At 38.7% G+C, this 20933-nt stretch overlaps 1 protein-coding gene across 2 annotated transcripts in view; it reads left to right on the top strand.

The window, feature by feature from the left end:
* The window catches only part of sh3gl3a (SH3-domain GRB2-like 3a), a 29851-nt gene extending 9689 nt beyond the window's left edge, over window positions 1–20162 (top strand). Inside the window, exons 2-11 of one of the 2 annotated variants that reach the window (XM_058401165.1) lie at window positions 11890–11958; window positions 13020–13092; window positions 13355–13498; window positions 13715–13848; window positions 14055–14213; window positions 14746–14849; window positions 15735–15859; window positions 16183–16215; window positions 17027–17092; window positions 17591–20162. In XM_058401165.1, coding sequence (XP_058257148.1) covers window positions 11890–11958; window positions 13020–13092; window positions 13355–13498; window positions 13715–13848; window positions 14055–14213; window positions 14746–14849; window positions 15735–15859; window positions 16183–16215; window positions 17027–17092; window positions 17591–17796 — 1113 coding nt within the window. In that variant the 3' untranslated portion in view covers window positions 17797–20162. The remainder of the gene's footprint in view (window positions 1–11889; window positions 11959–13019; window positions 13093–13354; window positions 13499–13714; window positions 13849–14054; window positions 14214–14745; window positions 14850–15734; window positions 15860–16182; window positions 16216–17026; window positions 17093–17590) is intronic. The other variant, XM_058401166.1, reaches the window with a different exon arrangement.
* Window positions 20163–20933: the final 771 nt, after the last annotated feature.

The raw sequence follows: 20933 nt of genomic DNA, 5'->3' as shown, positions 1-20933 counted from the left end.
ACAGGAATCTGAGGTGATAGCGGAGTGTAAATGGGGGCAGCTGAAATCTGGAAAAGACCAGGCAAAGTATTTCCGATCACCACAGTTGTATTGAGTGCTTATTACTGGTTATTTGGCTATTCTGTTTCATTAACAGGGCATTTCTCCACCTGCAGAACTGCTGTTGGCTGATTGATTGATTGATTGATTGATTGATTGATTGATTTTTGCACCATTATGAATGAACTCTTGAGACTCTTAAATCTTAATTGATTTCTCATTCAAAGCAGAATTTGGCAGCAGCAACCTTGCCACAGTCACTGGGATTCCATTTTCCCCATTCTAGTGAACATTAACAATAACTTGAACTGTATCTGTATGATTTTATGCATTGACCTGCTGCCACATGATTGGCTAGTTTGCATGAACATGGACGTGTTCCTAATAAAGTGGCAAGAGAGTATAGCACAGTGTAGATCATGTTCATTTGAAACGTATCCATGTACTTTCAGGCATATTCACTTCAATTATATTCACTTTGACTTTTCCAGCTATTCTAGCTTGCCAGTAATAATAATAATAATAATGATGATGATGCACAAAATGCCTGGTGATGAATGAACTGAATGGAAGTGAGCTATATATATAACCACCCACAGTAACTGTGTGTTATTAGCTCCTAATCTAAGCTCCGTCGGCCTTGTAGGTGGTCGATAAGCGGTGATTGATAAAAGGAAACAAGCCGTCCTGACGTCAAACGTGATTCAGCCTGTCATTATGTGTGATAACAGTGAATTAGTGTAAACGCAGATGGATTTGCAGCTGTAGCTTGGATTTCCTGGAAAAAAAGAAGCCAAGCCATGACGTATAAGTCTATTGTAACAGACCACACAAACTCAATTTCTAACTTTTTCTCTGTGTGGGATTAAAAACGATGATATTGTAATATCACTTTACAAAATATGCAGCAAAAGGCTACAGAGAGAGAACTGTTGATAGACTAACATGGTGGTTATATAAATATTTGCCAGTGCCACAGTGGTGGACAATCATTTATTAGCTAGCCTATCAGCCATGTAGAAGCTCCATGACCTTATGGCCATTTGATTGCTTGGAAACCAAATTCACCAGGTATGTTGTCTAGCATGAGCGCATTAAGAAAGGGAAACAAAAAAATTCTTGGGAAGGGGTAAAATGTTTTTAATGTAGCCCATTATTTTTGTTCACTCAAAAAGTCACCAAATAGTTGACGAAGATTTTGTTAATAACAGCATAAACAAAAAATTTGAGCTTTCTGATATTAAGAGAGCTTTCATGTATATTGAAACTCCATATTACTAATGAAAATTTGTTCAGTTTATACACTATGTTGCCAAAAGTCCTCTCCAAATCATTGAATTCAGGTGCTGTTTTTCAGGGTTTGGGCTTGGCCCCTTAGTTCCAGTAAAAGGAACTCTTAATGGTTCAGAATACTAAGACATTTTGGACAATTTCATGCTCCTAACTTTGTTGGAACAGTTTGGGGATGTCCACTTCCTGTTCCAACATGACTGCACACCAGTGCACAAAGCAAGGTCCATAAAGACATGGATAAGTGAGTTTGGTGTGGAGGAACTTGACTGTGTCCTGACCTGAACCTGATAGAACACCTTTAGGATGAATTAGAGCGGAGGCTGTGAGCCAGACCTTCTCATCCAACATCAGTACCTGACGTCACAAATGTTCTTCTAGAGGACTGGTCAAAAATTCCCATAAACACACTCCTAAACCTTGTGGAAAGCATTCCCAGAAGAGTTGAAGCTGTTATAGCTGCAAAGGATGGGACAACTCTATATTACATTCATGTGCATGTAAAGGTAGAGGCCCTTAAATGTTTGGCAACTTAGTGTATGTGGCATAGATGTGGCCTTTTACAGAAACAATATTATGTCAACTTACATTATTTTATTACAGTCAGAGCTTTTGAAACATTAAACTCATATATTAGAGTGCTGCTTCACATAGCAATTTCAGTTTCTATATTGAGCTCATTTCTTCTCACTGTCTACCATAGTAGACCAATAGCTAATTTTATCCTGACCTAATTGGTCATCTCTTTTTACAAAACCTCTGAGAAAGTAAATCTATCTTGGCAGCAAGTCAAATTTCTTCCATCTGTCATCCCTCTCTGAACTGTACCTGTACTCATGTACACCTACAGTGTTGGGGTATTTATATTTATACTAGGGAGGTATAAAGTGGGTGTGGCTTAAACCAGAAGATTTTTTTTTTTTTGGTTTGTACCTGGTATAATCTAACAAATTAGCTGTTTCCAAAAAATATAAGCGAAATATAATATAGTCTAATTTACACCACAGTGACCCTGAGCAGGCATTAAGGGTGGCTGGGTTTTCATGTTAATGAATGTGGTCTTTGTCACGCAAGATTCATATCAGTCATTGCTTGGTCATACTTAAGAATTAAAAGGCTTTTGTTCATATGACTTGTACGTTGCATTCTAATCCAACGATTGGTCTTGATGCACATCTCCAGTCTCAAATAATAATAAGAAATAATGTTTCTTCTATTTGTATCGGTGTTTGTATCTGTTTTAAACACATTATCTGTTTATTCCAAATAATATTCCAAATATTCTTGTATTCAGCCCTATCCCAATATGATCCTGGGGACTCTGTATTTAACATTTTATATCAATTGTTCCATACCTTATATTTAACAGTTTGTGACACACAAACAAGCAAACAAACAAGAAAACACCAGAAGGCAATAATTTCCTGGTTACTTTTAGACTCATTACTCTCATATTAGCTGCTTGAAGACAGTCATGGACCGCTTCAGTAAATTCTTGTTCCTCTGTACATCAGTCTAATTAGGTCACAAACATTAGGTCTTGATTTTTGAACACTACAGCAAAGTAGTGGCAAATATAGTATTAAATAATAAAGAGGAATAATAAAGAAATCTAGCCTTTTCTATCAGGAACCCATCACTAGAGCCAAGTTTTCACATCCTGTGTTCGGCATTTGATGCTTTTTGCTCTGCAGGTTCACGCTGTGTTCACTTTGAAGCCTGGAAGCTGTGTTTTCATTTCCTCACACAAAGGACACACTGGTCAGACTTCCTGATTATAGCCCTGCAGTATAACCGTGCCTTGTCTAGCACTGCTGCCACATTCAGTACACTGAAATCTAATCATAACAATCATATTGTAGGTCTAAGCTCAGGATTTTATCTCAGTGGGTCGGGTTAAAGCAGGGATTCTAAAACTTTTTGGAACCGGGGAACCATTAAGTATAACATAAATTCCTCAGACCCCTTCGCTAGAGGTTAATTTTACGGTCTTTATTTAAATATGTGTAAAATAATATTTTGTCTGTTAAAGCCATAGCACTTTCTATTCTATTCTACTGACAGAACACATCGTTTATATGCTGACATACTGTTCAGTTTGCATTAAATCCAAATGGCTGTTTATAAAGATTAATAACTGTCTAACAAGAACTAAGTAATAAATAACTGATAACTGTAGGCTGAGGTTTTTTTTAGCTGCTGTAACCAAACTATATTGCCAAAAGTTTTGGGACACCCCTCAAAATCATTCTATCCAGGGGTTGTTTTTCAGGGATTGGGCTTGGCCCCTTAGTTCCAGTGAAAGGAACTCTTAATGCTTCAGAATAGCAAGACATTTTGGACAATTTCATGCTCCCAACTTTGTGGGACCAGTTTGGGGATGACCCCTTCCTGTTCCAACATGACTGCACACCAGTGCAAAAGCAAGGTCCATAAAGACATGGATGAGAGAGTTTGGTGTGGAGGAACTTGACTGTAACCTGACCTCAACCTGATAGAACACCTTTGGGATGAATTAGAGTGGAGACTGCGAGCCAGACCTTCTCATCCAACATCATAACCTCACAAAAGCACTTCTAGTAGAATGGTCAAAAATTCCCATAAACACACTCCTAAACCTTGTGGAAAGCCTTCCCAGAAGAGTTGAAGCTGTTATAGCTGCAAAGGGTGGGACAACTCCATATTACATTCATGTGCATGTAAAGCCAGACGTCCCAAAACATATAGTATAAATAGAAAAAATCTTGTGTCTTTGCATTTCAGGGGTCTTTAAGGGCTAGAGCTTGTGTATGGGTTTATATCTCGATCAATACACTCCCGACCTCATTGTCAGCTCTTCTGGCATGTTTGCTCCCCATCACATAAACTCCATCCACTAAATCACGTCCTGTCAGTGACTGTGGATTGGAAAAGCAAGTCCAGATATCATACAGAATAGCATTAATGGAGTAATTGATCTCCTGTAATGTCGTTGTAGTGTCATGGCTTAAGCAGGGATATGGATGGAATTAAAAAATGAATGACATTGGATTGGATGGTTAGAATGCCATACATTTTTCATACCAAGTTCCTTCTAGCATTGCTTACATTAACATACATAGTTAGCTGGTGTGAAATTCCTCCTAGTAAAGTCTGTCTACTTGGCAGCCTTCTTACAATGCCCCGGGTTTGTTCATTTCTGTCGTAAAGACCAGGATTCTAGCTACTTGAATAGGAAGAAACATATACAATGATTATAAAAAGTCTGAATGAATGGAGATATTTCATGTCAGGACTTTTTCCACCCTCAATGTGAAATTCCAAAGTATATACAATCATTAAAAAACAGAAAACATGTTAGGGAAAAATACGAAAAATAAAATATTTACAATAACCTGGTTGCAAAAGTGTGCGCACTCCTAAACTAATACTTTGTTGAAGCATCTTTTGATTTTATTACATCAGTAAGTCTTTTTGGATGAGAGTCTATCAGCATGGCACGTCTTGACTCGGCAATATTTTGTTTTAGATATGTGATCTGGATCATTGTCATGCTGAAAGGGGAAATTCCTCATCGTCTTCAGCTTCCTAACAGACACCTGAAGGTTTTGCACTAAAATCATCTGGTATTCAGAGCTATTCATGATTCCCTCCACCGGAATATTCTGTTGGTGACGTGCTTAATTTTTCAACAAACATACCTTTTGGAATTATCGAATTAGTCTCATGAGCCCATAACTCATTTTGCAACATGGTTTGGCATGATTTTATTGATTTTGTGAGAATGGGCTTCCATCTAGACAGGGGTGTGTGTACAGTTATTAATATACATTGCATGCCAGAAATGGATTTACATGACCTGTCATTGCTTCTTCCCTCCCATGATGCTTCCCAGCATAAGCATCTGCTTTTGTTTGTTTTGTCATGTGCCTTTGTTTTGGATGTGTTTCTGTCACCACCGACATGTTGTTGTTCTGTAACCCATTGTATTTCATTAACCCAAATTTATTTTGTTTATACCTTGTTGTGCCAGTCTCCTCCTTCAGTGTTATTGTGTCTTTCTTAGCCTTATGCTTCTGTGTTCTAGTTCCTCTTTGCTTGGAACTGAGACTGTTTATTTGACTTATGTTTTGGCTATGCCTGTGATTCCTTCGTCTGCCAGTGTTCTGACCTCTGACTATGATTGCTGGATTTCTTCCAGCATAGCCTACGCTGAGTTTATACACTTGCCTCCTGCCTCGTCTCACCGCATGTTGCATGAACTTTCACACACAGGTTGTTCTGGCTACTGTGCATGCGCGTTTCTCCAAAACTAACCGAGTAAAGTGGCCTATATCTGTGCATGCATGAGTGTAAGAATGAGAATCAGGCCAGAGGTTTCCTGCTAACATCTTTAACAACAATATGTTTCCCTCGTTTGTGGACCTACATAATACATCACTTTGTCGCATTGCCTCAGTGTCTGGCAATCCCAGTTGGACTCCCATGGCTGGATTCTAGCAGCACAGCTCGTATTGATCAGTTCCCGGCAGCACAACACTGACGGGTCATTTCTCAGCAGCATGGAAGTAATTGGCAGCCTTGCGGCGAATGCAGAGCTTAATTGGTCCGATCCCAGGAAAAAGTGCTGTAATTCAGGTTTTAAATCTGCCATGGCTTTGATTGGATCTCATTACCAGAGCAGTGATTGGTCAGATCTCAGAACCCTAGTGTTGCTTTGAATGACATCATTTTGTTATTCTTAGCCTTCCTTTCACACTATGGTTTAATGCATTTGTTTGAGCTAGCTAATTTACACCCAGTAAGAAGATTCTCACTCTTCTGTCAGGTACCATGTGTTCAATCTGCTCTGAAGCATTCTCCCCTTCCAGAAAAATACAGAGCTTAGAAGATGACAAAAAGCATAGGAAAATATGAATGTCATAAATTGTAATTATATACACATCACATGAAATAAAATTCGGTACGCAGAACATTCAATACAAATGCCAGAAATTTACATTTTAAAACAGACTTACACTTATCAGGCATAACTTTATGACCACCTGCGTAATATTGTGTTGGTCCCCCTTTTGCTGCCAAAACAGTCTTGAACCGTCGGGGCATGTACTCCAATAGATCCCTGAAGGTGTGCTGTGGTACCGGCACCAAGATGTTAGCAGCAGATCCTTTAAGTCCTGTAGGTTGTGAGGTGGGGCCTCCATGGATCGGACTTGTTTGTCTAGCCCATCCACAGATGCTCTATTGGATTGGGATCTGGGTCTGGTCTGCGGCTGTGCATCCCCATACGCATCAAAATGCTGTGCACTGTGTATTCTGGCACCTTTCTATCAGAACCAGCATTACCTTCTTTAGCAATGTGAGCAACAGTAGCTCGTTGGATCGGATTGGATCGGCTTGGCCGTCCATGACCCTGTCGCCAGTTCACCACTATTTCTTCCTTGGACCACTTTAGATAGATACTGACCACTGCAGACCAGGAACACCCCACAAGAGCTGCAGTTTTGGAGATGCTCTGATCCAGTCGTCTAGCCATCACAATTTGGCCTTTGTCAAACTCGCTCAAATTCTTACGCTTGTCCATTTTTCCTGCTTCTAACATTAACTTTGAGGACAAAGTGTTTACTTGCTGCCTAATATATCCCACCCACTAACAGGTGCCATGATGAGGAGATAATCAGTGTTATTCACTTCACCTCTCAGTGCTCATAATGTTATGCCTGATCGGTGTATATTCAGAATCCTAAACACAGATGGCAGAAGTTTCGTTTTTTTTTAAATAAAGATTTTAGATTTTAGATGTTTTGTATTTTGATATATTATATTTCGTTCTCTGAATTGTATTAAATAAAACGCAGGGAGAAAACCCATTGCACTTAAGGTGACGTTAATAATTCTGATATGCAAAATTCATACATTCAAATGAATGAATGAATATTATTACATATTAATTATATATAATGTGTCCTTACTCTACAGATAAGGAGCCTGGATTTAGGTATTTGCTGGGTAGGTGTGGAATGCTGCTGCTTGATTTCATTGTTGCCCTTGCTTCATTCACATCGATGACAAATGACACCAGTCTCAGTCAGCATCAGTAAGGATAGAAGCATGTAGTTAGGATCAGTAAGGATAGAAGCATGTAGTTAGGATCAGTAAGGATATGAGCATGTAGTTAGGATCAGTAAGGATATGAGCATGTAGTTAGGATCAGTAAGGATAGAAGCATGTAGTTAGGATCAGTAAGGATATGAGCATGTAATTAGGATCAGTAAGGATATGAGCATGTAGTTAGGATCAGTAAGGATATGAGCATGTAATTAGGATCAGTAATGATATGAGCATGTAATTAGGATCAGTAAGGATATGAGCATGTAGTTAGGATCAGTAAGGATATGAGCATGTAATTAGGATCAGTAAGGATATGAGCATGTAGTTAGGATCAGTAAGGATATGAGCATGTAGTTAGGATCAGTAAGGATATGAGCATGTAATTAGGATCAGTAAGGATATGAGCATGTAGTTAGGATCAGTAAGGATATGAGCATGTAATTAGGATCAGTAAGGATATGAGCATGTAGTTAGGATCAGTAAGGATAGGAGCATGTAGTTAAGATCAGTAAAGATATGAGCATGTAGTTAGGATCAGTAAGGATAGGAGCATGTAATTAGGATCAGTAAGGATATGAGCATGTAGTTAGGATCAGTAAGGATAGGAGCATGTAATTAGGATCAGTAAGGATATGAGCATGTAATTAGGATCAGTAAGGATATGAGCATGTAGTTAGGATCAGTAAGGATATGAGCATGTAGTTAGGATCAGTAAGGATATGAGCATGTAGTTAGGATCAGTAAGGATATGAGCATGTAGTTAGGATCAGTAAGGATAGGAGCATGTAGTTAGGATCAGTAAAGATATGAGCATGTAATTAGGATCAGTAAGGATAGGAGCATGTAGTTAGGATCAGTAAAGATATGAGCATGTAATTAGGATCAGTAAGGATATGAGCATGTAGTTAGGATCAGTAAGGATATGAGCATGTAGTTAGGATCAGTAAGGATATGAGCATGTAGTTAGGATCAGTAAGGATATGAGCATGTAGTTAGGATCAGTAAGGATATGAGCATGTAATTAGGATCAGTAAGGATAGAAGCATGTAGTTAGGATCAGTAAGGATATGAGCATGTAGTTAGGATCAGTAAGGATATGAGCATGTAGTTAGGATCAGTAAAGATATGAGCATGTAATTAGGATCAGTAAGGATAGGAGCATGTAGTTAGGATCAGTAAAGATATGAGCATGTAATTAGGATCAGTAAGGATATGAGCATGTAGTTAGGATCAGTAAGGATATGAGCATGTAGTTAGGATCAGTAAGGATATGAGCATGTAGTTAGGATCAGTAAGGATATGAGCATGTAGTTAGGATCAGTAAGGATATGAGCATGTAGTTAGGATCAGTAAGGATAGGAACATGTAGTTAGGATCAGTAAGGATATGAGCATGTAGTTAGGATCAGTAAAGATATGAGCATGTAATTAGGATCAGTAAGGATAGGAGCATGTAGTTAGGATCAGTAAAGATATGAGCATGTAATTAGGATCAGTAAGGATATGAGCATGTAGTTAGGATCAGTAAGGATATGAGCATGTAGTTAGGATCAGTAAGGATATGAGCATGTAGTTAGGATCAGTAAGGATATGAGCATGTAGTTAGGATCAGTAAGGATATGAGCATGTAGTTAGGATCAGTAAGGATATGAGCATGTAATTAGGATCAGTAAGGATATGAGCATGTAATTAGGATCAGTAAGGATATGAGCATGTAGTTAGGATCAGTAAGGATATGAGCATGTAGTTAGGATCAGTAAGGATATGAGCATGTAGTTAGGATCAGTAAGGATATGAGCATGTAGTTAGGATCAGTAAGGATATGAGCATGTAGTTAGGATCAGTAAGGATATGAGCATGTAGTTAGGATCAGTAAGGATATGAGCATGTAGTTAGGATCAGTAAGGATATGAGCATGTAGTTAGGATCAGTAAGGATAGGAACATGTAGTTAGGATCAGTAAGGATATGAGCATGTAGTTAGGATCAGTAAGGATATGAGCATGTAGTTAGGATCAGTAAGGATAGGAACATGTAGTTAGGATCAGTAAGGATATGAGCATGTAGTTAGGATCAGTAAAGATATGAGCATGTAATTAGGATCAGTAAGGATAGGAGCATGTAGTTAGGATCAGTAAAGATATGAGCATGTAATTAGGATCAGTAAGGATATGAGCATGTAGTTAGGATCAGTAAGGATATGAGCATGTAGTTAGGATCAGTAAGGATATGAGCATGTAGTTAGGATCAGTAAGGATATGAGCATGTAGTTAGGATCAGTAAGGATATGAGCATGTAGTTAGGATCAGTAAGGATATGAGCATGTAATTAGGATCAGTAAGGATATGAGCATGTAATTAGGATCAGTAAGGATATGAGCATGTAGTTAGGATCAGTAAGGATATGAGCATGTAGTTAGGATCAGTAAGGATATGAGCATGTAGTTAGGATCAGTAAGGATATGAGCATGTAGTTAGGATCAGTAAGGATATGAGCATGTAGTTAGGATCAGTAAGGATATGAGCATGTAGTTAGGATCAGTAAGGATATGAGCATGTAGTTAGGATCAGTAAGGATAGGATTTTGAGCAGGTATCCACATGTTCTGGGTTAAGGGGGAATTCTCATTGCACAGTTCAATAGTTGTAGTATTTTTTAAATATTGAAACTAAGACTTGAATGACAATGAATATTGAAACTAACATTTATTTGTACCAAGCTGAACTTCACCGCTTCACTCTTCACTTACTGTACAAGCCGTGGGTGTGTGGTGGGGCCGCGTGTGGGAGTTTTTTTTGACCTCCAGTTATTATGGAACAGTGAAATATAGAGAGACTGAGAGAGAGTAGGCAGGCAGGAAAACAAACACAGAATAGAGAAATCATTGATGAATTAAATTCTTATATTTATGTTGATGTGTATTCAATTACAGAGTGAAAGGGCAAAATGATATTGTGCAGAAATCTAATTGACTCGGCTATAAAATGGCTAATGTAATAATGTAATAACGAACGCCGAGCTAATTAGCTAGTAAAGTGCATTTACATGGACTGAGGGAAATGTAATCGGCCAACATAATGTCTGTCAAGTGTGCTGTTCGATCCTTAAATTACAAAAAAAACATCCATCCATCCAGTTTCTATACCTGCTTTATTCCTAAACAGGGTCATGGGGCCTATCCCAGCACACATTGGGCGAAAGGCAGGGGTACACCCTGGACAGGTCACCAGTCCATCACAGGACCACATATATAGACAGACAACCACACACACTCATACTCACTCCTATGGGCAATTTAGAATTACCAATCAACCTAATGTACATGTTTTTGGACTGTGGAAGGAAACCGGAGTAAACCCACCCAGGCACAGGGAGAACATGCAAACTCCACACAGAAAGGCCCCTGCCTGTTCGAACCCGGGATTCGAACCCAGGACCTTCTTGCTGTGAGGTGTTCAACATATAAGCCTGGCTAACAATTCTGATCAACATGTTAGTCTGTGAGAGTTTCTCTTTTCCTTTCATACCGGTGTTTTCCAGTGTGAGTAGGTTTTATGATGGTGATAATATAGCTGATATATCCTGTTTGCTCCTTTTGGAAGTTTTTGGCTCTCATTGTGAGCTGGGCTGCTTTCTCTTTGCGTTTCATGTCAATAGATGTTATTCCAGTGTTCATTTTTTCATGAGATGTGTAAATGTGTGGTGACTGTGTATTGTGTTAACAATAGAGTTATATAACGTAACAGCTTAACTTTATCGCTCAGTTTCCTCACTGTTTCCAAGTCTCTTTTCAGTTTGTCTCAGTGCAAAAGATAGACTTTGATTCCAGTACAAAGTGTAGTGTAGCAGTTCTCAATACCAGAATAATATTTTGACTAGCATAAAAACGGAAGTTTGTTACGTGGTAATCGAATAATTTTGCATTTTGCCTGTCTGTCTGTTTCTTATCCTTGTCTTGCATGACCCTCTCTCCACATTACCCAACTCACTCTCTCCCAAACACCTCTTCCTGTTGTCCCAGTCTATTGCCTTCCTGTTACATATTGAGGAATTGTCCCATGCACAGTTCACCTTCCCCTTTCTGCTTTTGTAAGTGTGTTGAGGTTATATATTACAGGAGCTCTTGCACACTTGTGTTATGACTTTGTTTGACCTTACCTGTTTCAGAAACCGAAACACAGACAGCAAGGTAGACTTCGTGTTAAAACTACAAGAAATTTCCTGGTTACATTTGCAGTTCATGACCATATACCTCTTAAGATCTCTTCCATGAGATACTGTATCAATGTTGTGGAATTTCAATTTGATTTAATCCTACCTAAATCTAATCCTACTGTTTGGATTGTTTTGATGCACTATTGTGAAGAACACTTGGTGCTCACCTGCCTTGATTTCGGCTCATGTTTATTTAATTCGTTACTTTATTTATATAAAAAAATCAGTACTGGATATTTCTCTCTTTCTCGTCCTCAGTTACTGAGTGAGAAGATAAGCGGGGCTGAAGGGACAAAGCTCGATGAGGATTTCATGGAAATGGAGCGGGTAAGGACTTCCCCTGACTCTTTGCTAATTTCACTCCTCCTGTTGTGTTTCTTCCCTACTTTAAAACGCTTCCCGTTAAAATGAGCACACAACTGAAATCAGATGTCTGTTTTACCGGAAAGTTCCACTCGGATTAAATGGCCATTTGGCGTGACACAGTAGGCATCCATCAACATCACAGTAGTTTATTTCAGTTTCGGGTATTATGAGCTCATTGTATTAACTTACTGTGTTTACATTTCTGGCATTTGGCAAAATCCTTTATCCAGAACGACTTACAATTTATCTCATTTCTTTTTTAAACGATTAAGGGTTAAGGGATTTTGGCTCAGGGGCCAGCTTGGTGGACCAGTAGTTAGACAGTAGTCTAACACCTTAACCACTAAGCTACCACATCCTCACACATCACCTTATGTTTAAAGGTCTTTTTAATAATGAAAGTGATACCAGTCTTCCCAATGGAAAAAGCATAAAAAGCAGCAACATTTTTGCCATTAAATGGCTGATACCTATACAACCTACTGTAACATGCTCAACTTTGAACCTCCTACAATTTATGCAGATATTTCTGTCATTTGGATTAGTATTTCAATGAGAAAATATATTATTTTCCCAAACATTTAAATAAAAAAGTAAATGTTAAAGACATGACGGAACACAAGTCATTGACAGACTGTCTAGACAGAAGTAAAAGTCTCTGCTACACTTCTGGGTATTCTGCTGAGGAGTTCAGCTGGTAGCTTGTTACATGCATCTTGGGGAACTTTGCCACATCTTCTGCAGACTTTTGCTTCTTCCTGTCTGTGCCTGTCTTAGATATTCCTGAAGATGGTTTTTTTTTTCCCCTAAAAAGTATCACAGTATAACCACAATATATAATTCAATGTCACACAAGTGCATTCTTTGTCAATTCAATAGCAGTAGGTGTGTTTAAGGACAACTCACACGAGAATTTCAGCACACTGTTTATAGACCATTGGAGTGTGAAGAGTCAAACACAGTCTTAACAACATTCTTGCATCATTTTTGTTGTCTCTTACTTTGTCGCAATTTTTCTGCAGAAAATAGATGTCACCAACAAGTCTGTGTTTGAGCTTCTAACCAAAACCACAGAATACCTCCAGCCAAACCCAGGTAAGAGAACACAGGATGTGAAGCACAACAGCTTGATTGTGTTACAAACCAGGTGTTTAAGAACTGTTGGAACAATTATTATTCCTATTGTTGTTTTTGTTTCGTTACTAATTCTTTCGCTGTGTGGTCACTTGATAATTCCCATCTATCAGCTGGCTATTATACGACATCTACCAACAGTGAAGGTTAATGCGTGCTCTGAGACACAAGAGACAAAGTCAGCTACCTCTTTTTTTGAGTCTGTGTCTGCTTGGTTTTGTAGCATCGCGAGCCAAACTGGGGATGCTGAACACCATGTCGAAGATCAGAGGACAGGTAAAGACCACCGGCTACCCACAGACAGAGGGGCTTCTGGGAGATTGCATGATCCGATATGGCCGTGAACTCGGAGAAGACTCTACATTTGGTACACACACACACACACATATGTATAGTGTCCAGCAAACCATAACATCAGACCAGCAGCAATGGATATCCTGCTTTGTGTTGGTGTTGAAATCACTTTTACACTCATTCGTACTTCCACTCTCTCACATATTCTCTCTCCTTTTATTTCTTTCATGGTCTAATCAAATTATTAACTGGTGTAAAATGACATCACCGTCACCAACGTGTCTTGCAGGTTGTGCTCTGTTGGATGTGGGCGAGGCTCTGAAACAAATGGCTGATGTTAAAGACTCGCTCGATATCACCGTGAAGCAGAACTTCATTGATCCGCTGCAGACTCTGCAGGACAAAGACCTGAAGGAGATTGGGGTAAGAGGTCAAGACTGCAAAACTGGCGTACAATAAATATACTTTTCTGTTTTGTACGCTCACTGAAATCACTTTATCGTGAGAGTACACTAACAAATGTTACACAGTTTATATTATTATATTAATTTATTAGAGCTGCCTTCTTACATCTAAGATTGCACTATGACCTGCATGATGCGTAGACACATTTCCTCTTCCTGTATTAGCATCATCTAAAGAAGCTGGAGGGACGGCGGTTAGATTTCGACTATAAAAAGAAGCGGCAGGGGAAGATTCCCGATGATGAAATCAGGCAGGCTGTGGAGAAGTTTGAGGAGTCCAAGGAACTTGCTGAAAGGAGCATGTTCAATTTCTTAGAAAATGACGTGAGTTCTTCAGAACATTGCAGTAGATTTTTAAAAATAACAAGAAGTTGTTCCTGCTGAGGGTGCATGATACGAATGGACATTAGTGCCTTTATACAGTAAAAGCAGTTCTTGATGCCTCTGCTATGTCAGTGATGTACAACAGATAGATGTTTGTGTGCACTATATATTATAAATATTTAAATTATGTTATATAAGGAATAAAATATAATGGAACATGCTGTTTTAGGTCAATAATAACTGTGTGATGCGTGAGCATGAAGTTTTCAAATAAAAGCACACACAATAGAAACATCATGCTTTTTAACTGCTTATATTTCTAGCTTTTATAACAGCTGTTGATGCTATTATAGAAAATTAATCAATACCTTCTAACCAATGGTGCTGTTTATGTTGTTTATAATGGCTAAAAGAATTAAGAACGTGGGCAAAAATAAAGGAACAGCCACATTTCTGGAGTTCTACCACTTAATAGGTCACGCTTCTCATCCCTCAGTATTTCTAAAGGTGCTGTTGTTCCTTCTGTCTGCAGGTAGAGCAGGTGAGTCAGCTAGGAGCTCTGATCGAGGCGGCACTGGAGTATCACCGTCAATCTTCCGACATCCTGGAGGAACTCAGTGGCAAATTACAGAGCAGGTAGCTCAGCTCAACCCTTTTTAAACATTCATACCACAGTCATACCCAGCCCACATACTTCACAGATGTGAACGGCGAATGGTTAACACTTGTCTGAGCTGAGAACGAGCAGATAAATGTGTGTTCCAGTCTCTCCATGACGTTCTTTTGATAGCACTGACTTATCACTCCTTTTCAGAATATTCAACAGAATAGTAACCGTTGGAAATACACTAACGTTCACATTCTGTGTTTCAGACCTTTTTTAAATACTGTACACACACATACATACATATATTCTTGTTTAAATGGAGTCAAATACAGTAGGTTAATCATGGAACACATTTTATTCCGCAAAATAATGCTAGAGGATATCATAGGAGGGTTTTTAGCGGTGGATATTTGGGTTGTTGCACAATTTTGGTGTATGTTTAGTGAACTGTAAGTCAAAAGTGATGCGTCATACAAGGTATGTGTTTCCTGGGCATGTATTATTTGGTATTGTGGTTTAACATCTGATAAGACATAGAAATGGTCACATATAATAGAGTCTAAATATCACCTGGTTATTTGAGATTTGGCCTAATTGTTAAATAACCATATTATGAATATTAGAGTAATCAAGGAATTTGTTAAAGAAATCTTGAGAAAAATTCAAGAGATCTTTATTTATGTGATGCTTGTCCCTGTGCATTGTCACTTGCTGGTGTGAGAACAGGGTTAGTTGGACAGTGAACAAAAAGGCCTCGGGCAAATATTTATTTTTAGCGTCCTTCTGCTATAAAGATATAAAGCAGGTCATTCTAACCTGAACAGAGCAAGAGGTCTTGATACTGCATTGGCAAAGAAAAAAAAAGAGCAGTGTTTCTCATGAATAATCAATGCTGATTTGGATTTTTCCTGCAGGATAAACACAGCAAGCAGCAAACCTAAGAAAGAATTCAAGCCAAAGTCCATCATGTCCAGCCTGGAGACCATCAATAGCAATCAGCATAATGGTGTCTCCTACACTTCCTCTCTAAAATCCACAGGTACCATAGTGCTATACTCATGTACATGAATTATTTGTTCTAATCCTGGCTCTTGACCATTGTACTCCATAATTTATGGAGTCTAATGACTCCATTTGTGACTCTTGTTTCCATTGTTCACATGCTTTTGTTCCATTTGTGGTAGTGTTTTATATCCTATATATATATTTTTTTAAATTACTCCCTGCAAAGAGCTATTTCTTTTCTCTTCTCACTGCTTATGTCTTGACAGCTGTGTTGGTAGTGTAGAGGTAAAGAAAACATCATATATCAATGTTTTTGAGGAATTTTGCTGTGAATTCATCTCTTGTTGTCTGTTGCAGATACTGAAGTGAACCACAGCGTAAATGGAAAAAGTAGGTTCCTCAGTTTTTTACAGTCACGATAGCCCTATAAGCAAATATATAGACCTATAAGTAGACTTGTATGTAAATATATTGAAACTTCTTTTGTACATAACCTCAAGGCTTTCATCGTAGAATATGTCACTCACACACAGTATATTGATATATAAGTATATAGTGGTTCCCCCTAGTGGATAAAATGGGATCCGATCGTTTCATTGTATATACACAAGCGAAAGGTATGTTAAGCTGACATTTCGGCAAAAATGAAGTCATTGGGCCAAGACATGTCTGGTGTCTGAAGCTGAACTCTCATCAAACTGTCTAACAAACTTGTTGGCATCTGTTTTGCATCAGAATGTGAAGGATGTGGCCTTCAGAGTACCTGCAACCTTAAAGGCTGAATCATATGCTAGAATTGATTTGGATGATAATATACTTCTAGTCTGATTTGTATATATATTTTTTAAAAATACTTTTAATTTATTTACTGAAACCATTTAATTAGAAATGCTACAAAGTCACATTGGCTTTTAATAAGGATGTGTGATCATTTAGGCATGTATAGTGCAGATGCTAACATGGTGGCTTTTGGATGCATAGATCCAATGCAAAACTAAAGAAGCAACTTTCAGACACCAAACACAGACTTACATTACAGGAGCATTGTTCCATTAGATGGTGAATTCTTACATGCTTGCTGAAAAAGCATGAATTCCTAAGCAGATCACTATGTTGTTTTTAGTTTTGTGATCACATCCATGTTCATCATTTGATCTCTGTGTGTGTTGCTTCATGCTCACTCTCCTCATTGTGGTGTCAGTTGATTACATCAGCAATCCTCCTCCCATCAATCCAGACTGGTCCGAAAGCCCCAGCGTGAACAGTCGTGAGTATTACCGGATCCATACAGAATTTTGTGCACACTTGGGCTGTAACCACCACTGACACTGAGAGAGATTTATTTCTAATCTGTCAATACTGTCAGTACTGTGAATACTTTAAATCAGACTGAGTGATGTGCATGTTATTATAGTTGTGCTATCACATCAGGGCAGGTTTAAAATAAACTGGATATGTTAAGCTTGACATCACTCTTGGCCAACAGCCAGTCGGTTAAAGTGAGGAATAAAACATTTTGAGTCATGGTGTTACAGGAAAATAATCAGTGACAGAGTGTGGTGATGCTTGACCCCATTGTTTGTTATTTTCCATTAAAAGTATGTCCATTAGTGTTGTATTCCTCTTAAACCACAGTATTTGCCAACAATATGTACTATATTAACCGTTTCTAGTCACATATAATAACGTAGAACATCTGCAAAACAAATGTTCTATATAACTGTATGAACGAACAACTAATCAGCATTACTTCTAACCGAAACAGAGACGGAGCTGCACATGGACCAGCCGTGCTGCCGCTCGCTGTACGACTTCGAACCCGAGAACGAGGGGGAGCTGGGCTTCAAGGAAGGAGACATCATCATCCTCACCAATCAGATCGACGAGAACTGGTACGAGGGGATGATAAACGGCGAGTCAGGCTTCTTTCCCATCAACTACGTCGAGGTCCTAATGCCCCTACCGCAATGAGGCTTGTAACACTGACTCTGTACAAGAGACTCACTCTGTGGAAGCTTCATCTTTTAATGCTTTATTTTTCAGCATCTAAGAGTAGTGATTCAAGACAACTGGAGTTTTATTAGGTTCTTGATGAGTAGAGAAACGTTACAACAAGTCCAGTCACCTTGATTCATTATTTCTAGACTTTTAGTGAGCAGGATGCCTGAAAAACCTAGTAGGCTTTATTTTTCAGTATTTATTTCTCTTTTATATGCAGTATCCAATGTGCGCTTCTGATTTAGCCTTTGGCATTTGTTCAGCACTCTTTTTTCCAGGTATGCGGCTGGCTAGCGCTCTACTCTTTGTTTTTTAAAATTTCAGGTTGTGTGTGGTTTGGTGGTTTGAGTGCCTGCACTGAGCTTACATGTCACCGAAAACACAATTTATAAAATTCGAGTATCTGTAATGCTAATCATGGGAATGTTTATCTCCCCAAGTACTTAATCTTTCTCTGTTGCACACTTGCTCTTATTTTCTGTTTTCTGTTTACATGTGACCTATTGTGATCATCTGGAATCATGACAGCAGTAACAAATGTTATATGGAAAACAACGCAGAGATTGAAGTACAGGGTGGGCGAGGTGGCCAAAATATCACATCACAATGCTTCTCTCACAATGCATATCTATTGTTACTGATTAGAGGCTGATAATCAGTCTCTAATTAGCTACTCGATGTAACATTGGAGAGAGAAGGTTGGTGGGTTGTTCTCACTACAGCTAACCCAAACATGCAAATATCTGTCAACATGCACTGCTCCTCTTTATGGTCACTTAAAGTTTGCTTTTGTTTCTGTGCTCTGGTGAGAGCGTAGCCAAAGTAAACAGCTGCTGCTACAGACCGATGTATCGCCCATGTGTTGTAATTTTGGAGTGATTCTAGCTATGAAATATGATAATGCAGTGCCATTCATTTTCATTTAATGTAGACATCTGCTGCCAGTGTCTGTTGTTTAGGCCACTTTGATTAACAGGGCACACAGTTATGTGAAAAGCTAATGGAATCAGAGTAATGTTTTGACATTAATCTTAAAATCAGCTACATTAGTTGGTAAAAAGCTCCTGCGACTCCATCTGACCATCTGGTTACCGTTTTAATATATACTGAATATAAAAAAGGGCAGCACGGTGGCTTAGTGGTTAGCACTGTTGCCTCACAGCAAGAAGGTCTTGGGGTCGAGTCCTGGGTTCGAACAGGCAGGGGCCTTTCTGTGTGGAGTTTGCATGGTCTCCCCGTGCCTGCGTGGGTTTACTCTGGGTACTCCGGTTTCCTCCCACAGTCCAAAAACATGTACATTAGGTTGATTGGTAATTCTAAATTGCCCATGTGAGTGTGTGTGTGTGTGTGTGTGTGGTTGTCTGTCTGTATGTGGCCCTGCGATGGACTGGTGACCTGTCCAGGGTGTACCCCGGTCTTTCGCCCAATGTGTGCTGGGATAGGCCCCAGCAGACCCCTGTGACCCTAATTAGGAATAAGTGGGTATAGACAATGGATGGATGAATATAAAAATTATACACATCCCTGTTAAAACGGCAAAAATGAAACCAAGAAAAGGTCCGATTTTTTTTCAGCCTGCATGTGAAATTGCAACACATAAGTATAAATGAAGATGAAAAATGAAGAAACAATCAGAAAAATAGGAAATATAAAAAAGTTGCAATAACCTGGTTGCACACCCTTTTATAATTGAGGATGTGGCTGTGTTCAGAATGAACCAGTGACATTCAGTCATAAAAATTCAAATGATTATGAATTTGTCATTAATGAAATGATTCTGATTAACCCTACTTTTAGCTGTGTATCATCTTGACTTCATCTTCAGGCTGTGTGCTGATTATTTCCTTACAATTTACTGGATCTTGAATAATTTTGCAAAAACTTTCGCCACTTACCTAAAATCAAAAGGTGCTTCAACAAGGTTTAGGGGTGTGCATACTTATGCAACTTTGTCCACTCTATTTTTACGTGTTGTACTTTCCGCATTGAGGGTGGAAAAGTTTGGACATGATTTATCTTAGTATAATTTTTTTTTACATATCACAAAAACCTGCCATTTTAACTGCGGTGTGAAAATGTTTTCTATCCATTGTAGCATTTCTCAGTCCTGGTCCTGTATGTTTTGGTGTTTCAACTCCTGAGCTTATTAATGAGCCTGAATTGGTTACAGGAGAAAAAACACCAGCACAAAGTCCAGTAATCAGTACAGAAATACTTTGTCTGATTTATTCAAAGGCGACATTAACAACCCTGAAGGTATTCACTGTCTTTTTGTTGAGACCTGCTAACTTATATGATCAAATGTAATCAGCCAGAGGTGAACATATTGTATCACAACATATTATTTAGATACCACCATTGTCCCATCACCCATCTCTGCAAATACACCCTGAAGTGCTTCTTTATTTTGAGATTGTGGTCGTATTGCACTAAAGCTTTAGAATCAACAGTCAGTCACATGGCACGTTGGATTTCCTGTTTGCACTTTCTACTGACTCTCTCTGCCACATCATGAGCAACATATTGACATCAGCCTGTCTCAGTGGGTAAACAGGTATAAATATATAGAGCCATCCATATCCACACCGACCCATATTTTCCAAGTATTACCCACTGATGTTACAAAACCAAAAAAACCTGCATCATGTTTCCAGAGTCGTTTGCATAGAAAGCTTCGAAATGCTTTTCATGCCTTGCTTGATCGTTTTTAAGCTGACATGTCAAGACATTTTGTGCCGATTTACAGTTTCATATCAGGGTCATTGAACCATCACAATGTTCTCACTAACGATAAAATACAAAGAAAAAAGACTTGTAATTTGGAATAACACACAATCATGTGTGGCTTGTTTGTACATAACAGTACAACAATTTTATATCCATATAATATATTGAATATTCTGGTGTATATTATACCGGATTTTCGGCACATGACTAGTAATGACATTACTGAAAAAAGTGATTCGTGACTGTATTCCTCCAATGCTACAAAACTGCGCTGTGTAGTTTTAATCGAGCCATTCTTATTTTTATTTTAACAGTCCGTGACTACTTTTCATCATCTGCTATGTGAAGACTTTTGCATGGCCGTGACTGCCTTTTTCTGTGCT

The sequence above is a fragment of the Hemibagrus wyckioides genome, linkage group LG10 (genome assembly GCF_019097595.1).
Source record: "Hemibagrus wyckioides isolate EC202008001 linkage group LG10, SWU_Hwy_1.0, whole genome shotgun sequence".
NCBI lineage: Eukaryota > Metazoa > Chordata > Actinopteri > Siluriformes > Bagridae > Hemibagrus > Hemibagrus wyckioides.
The sequence above is the reverse complement of the archived record's forward strand: the minus strand, read 5'-3'. Positions and strand labels throughout refer to the sequence as shown.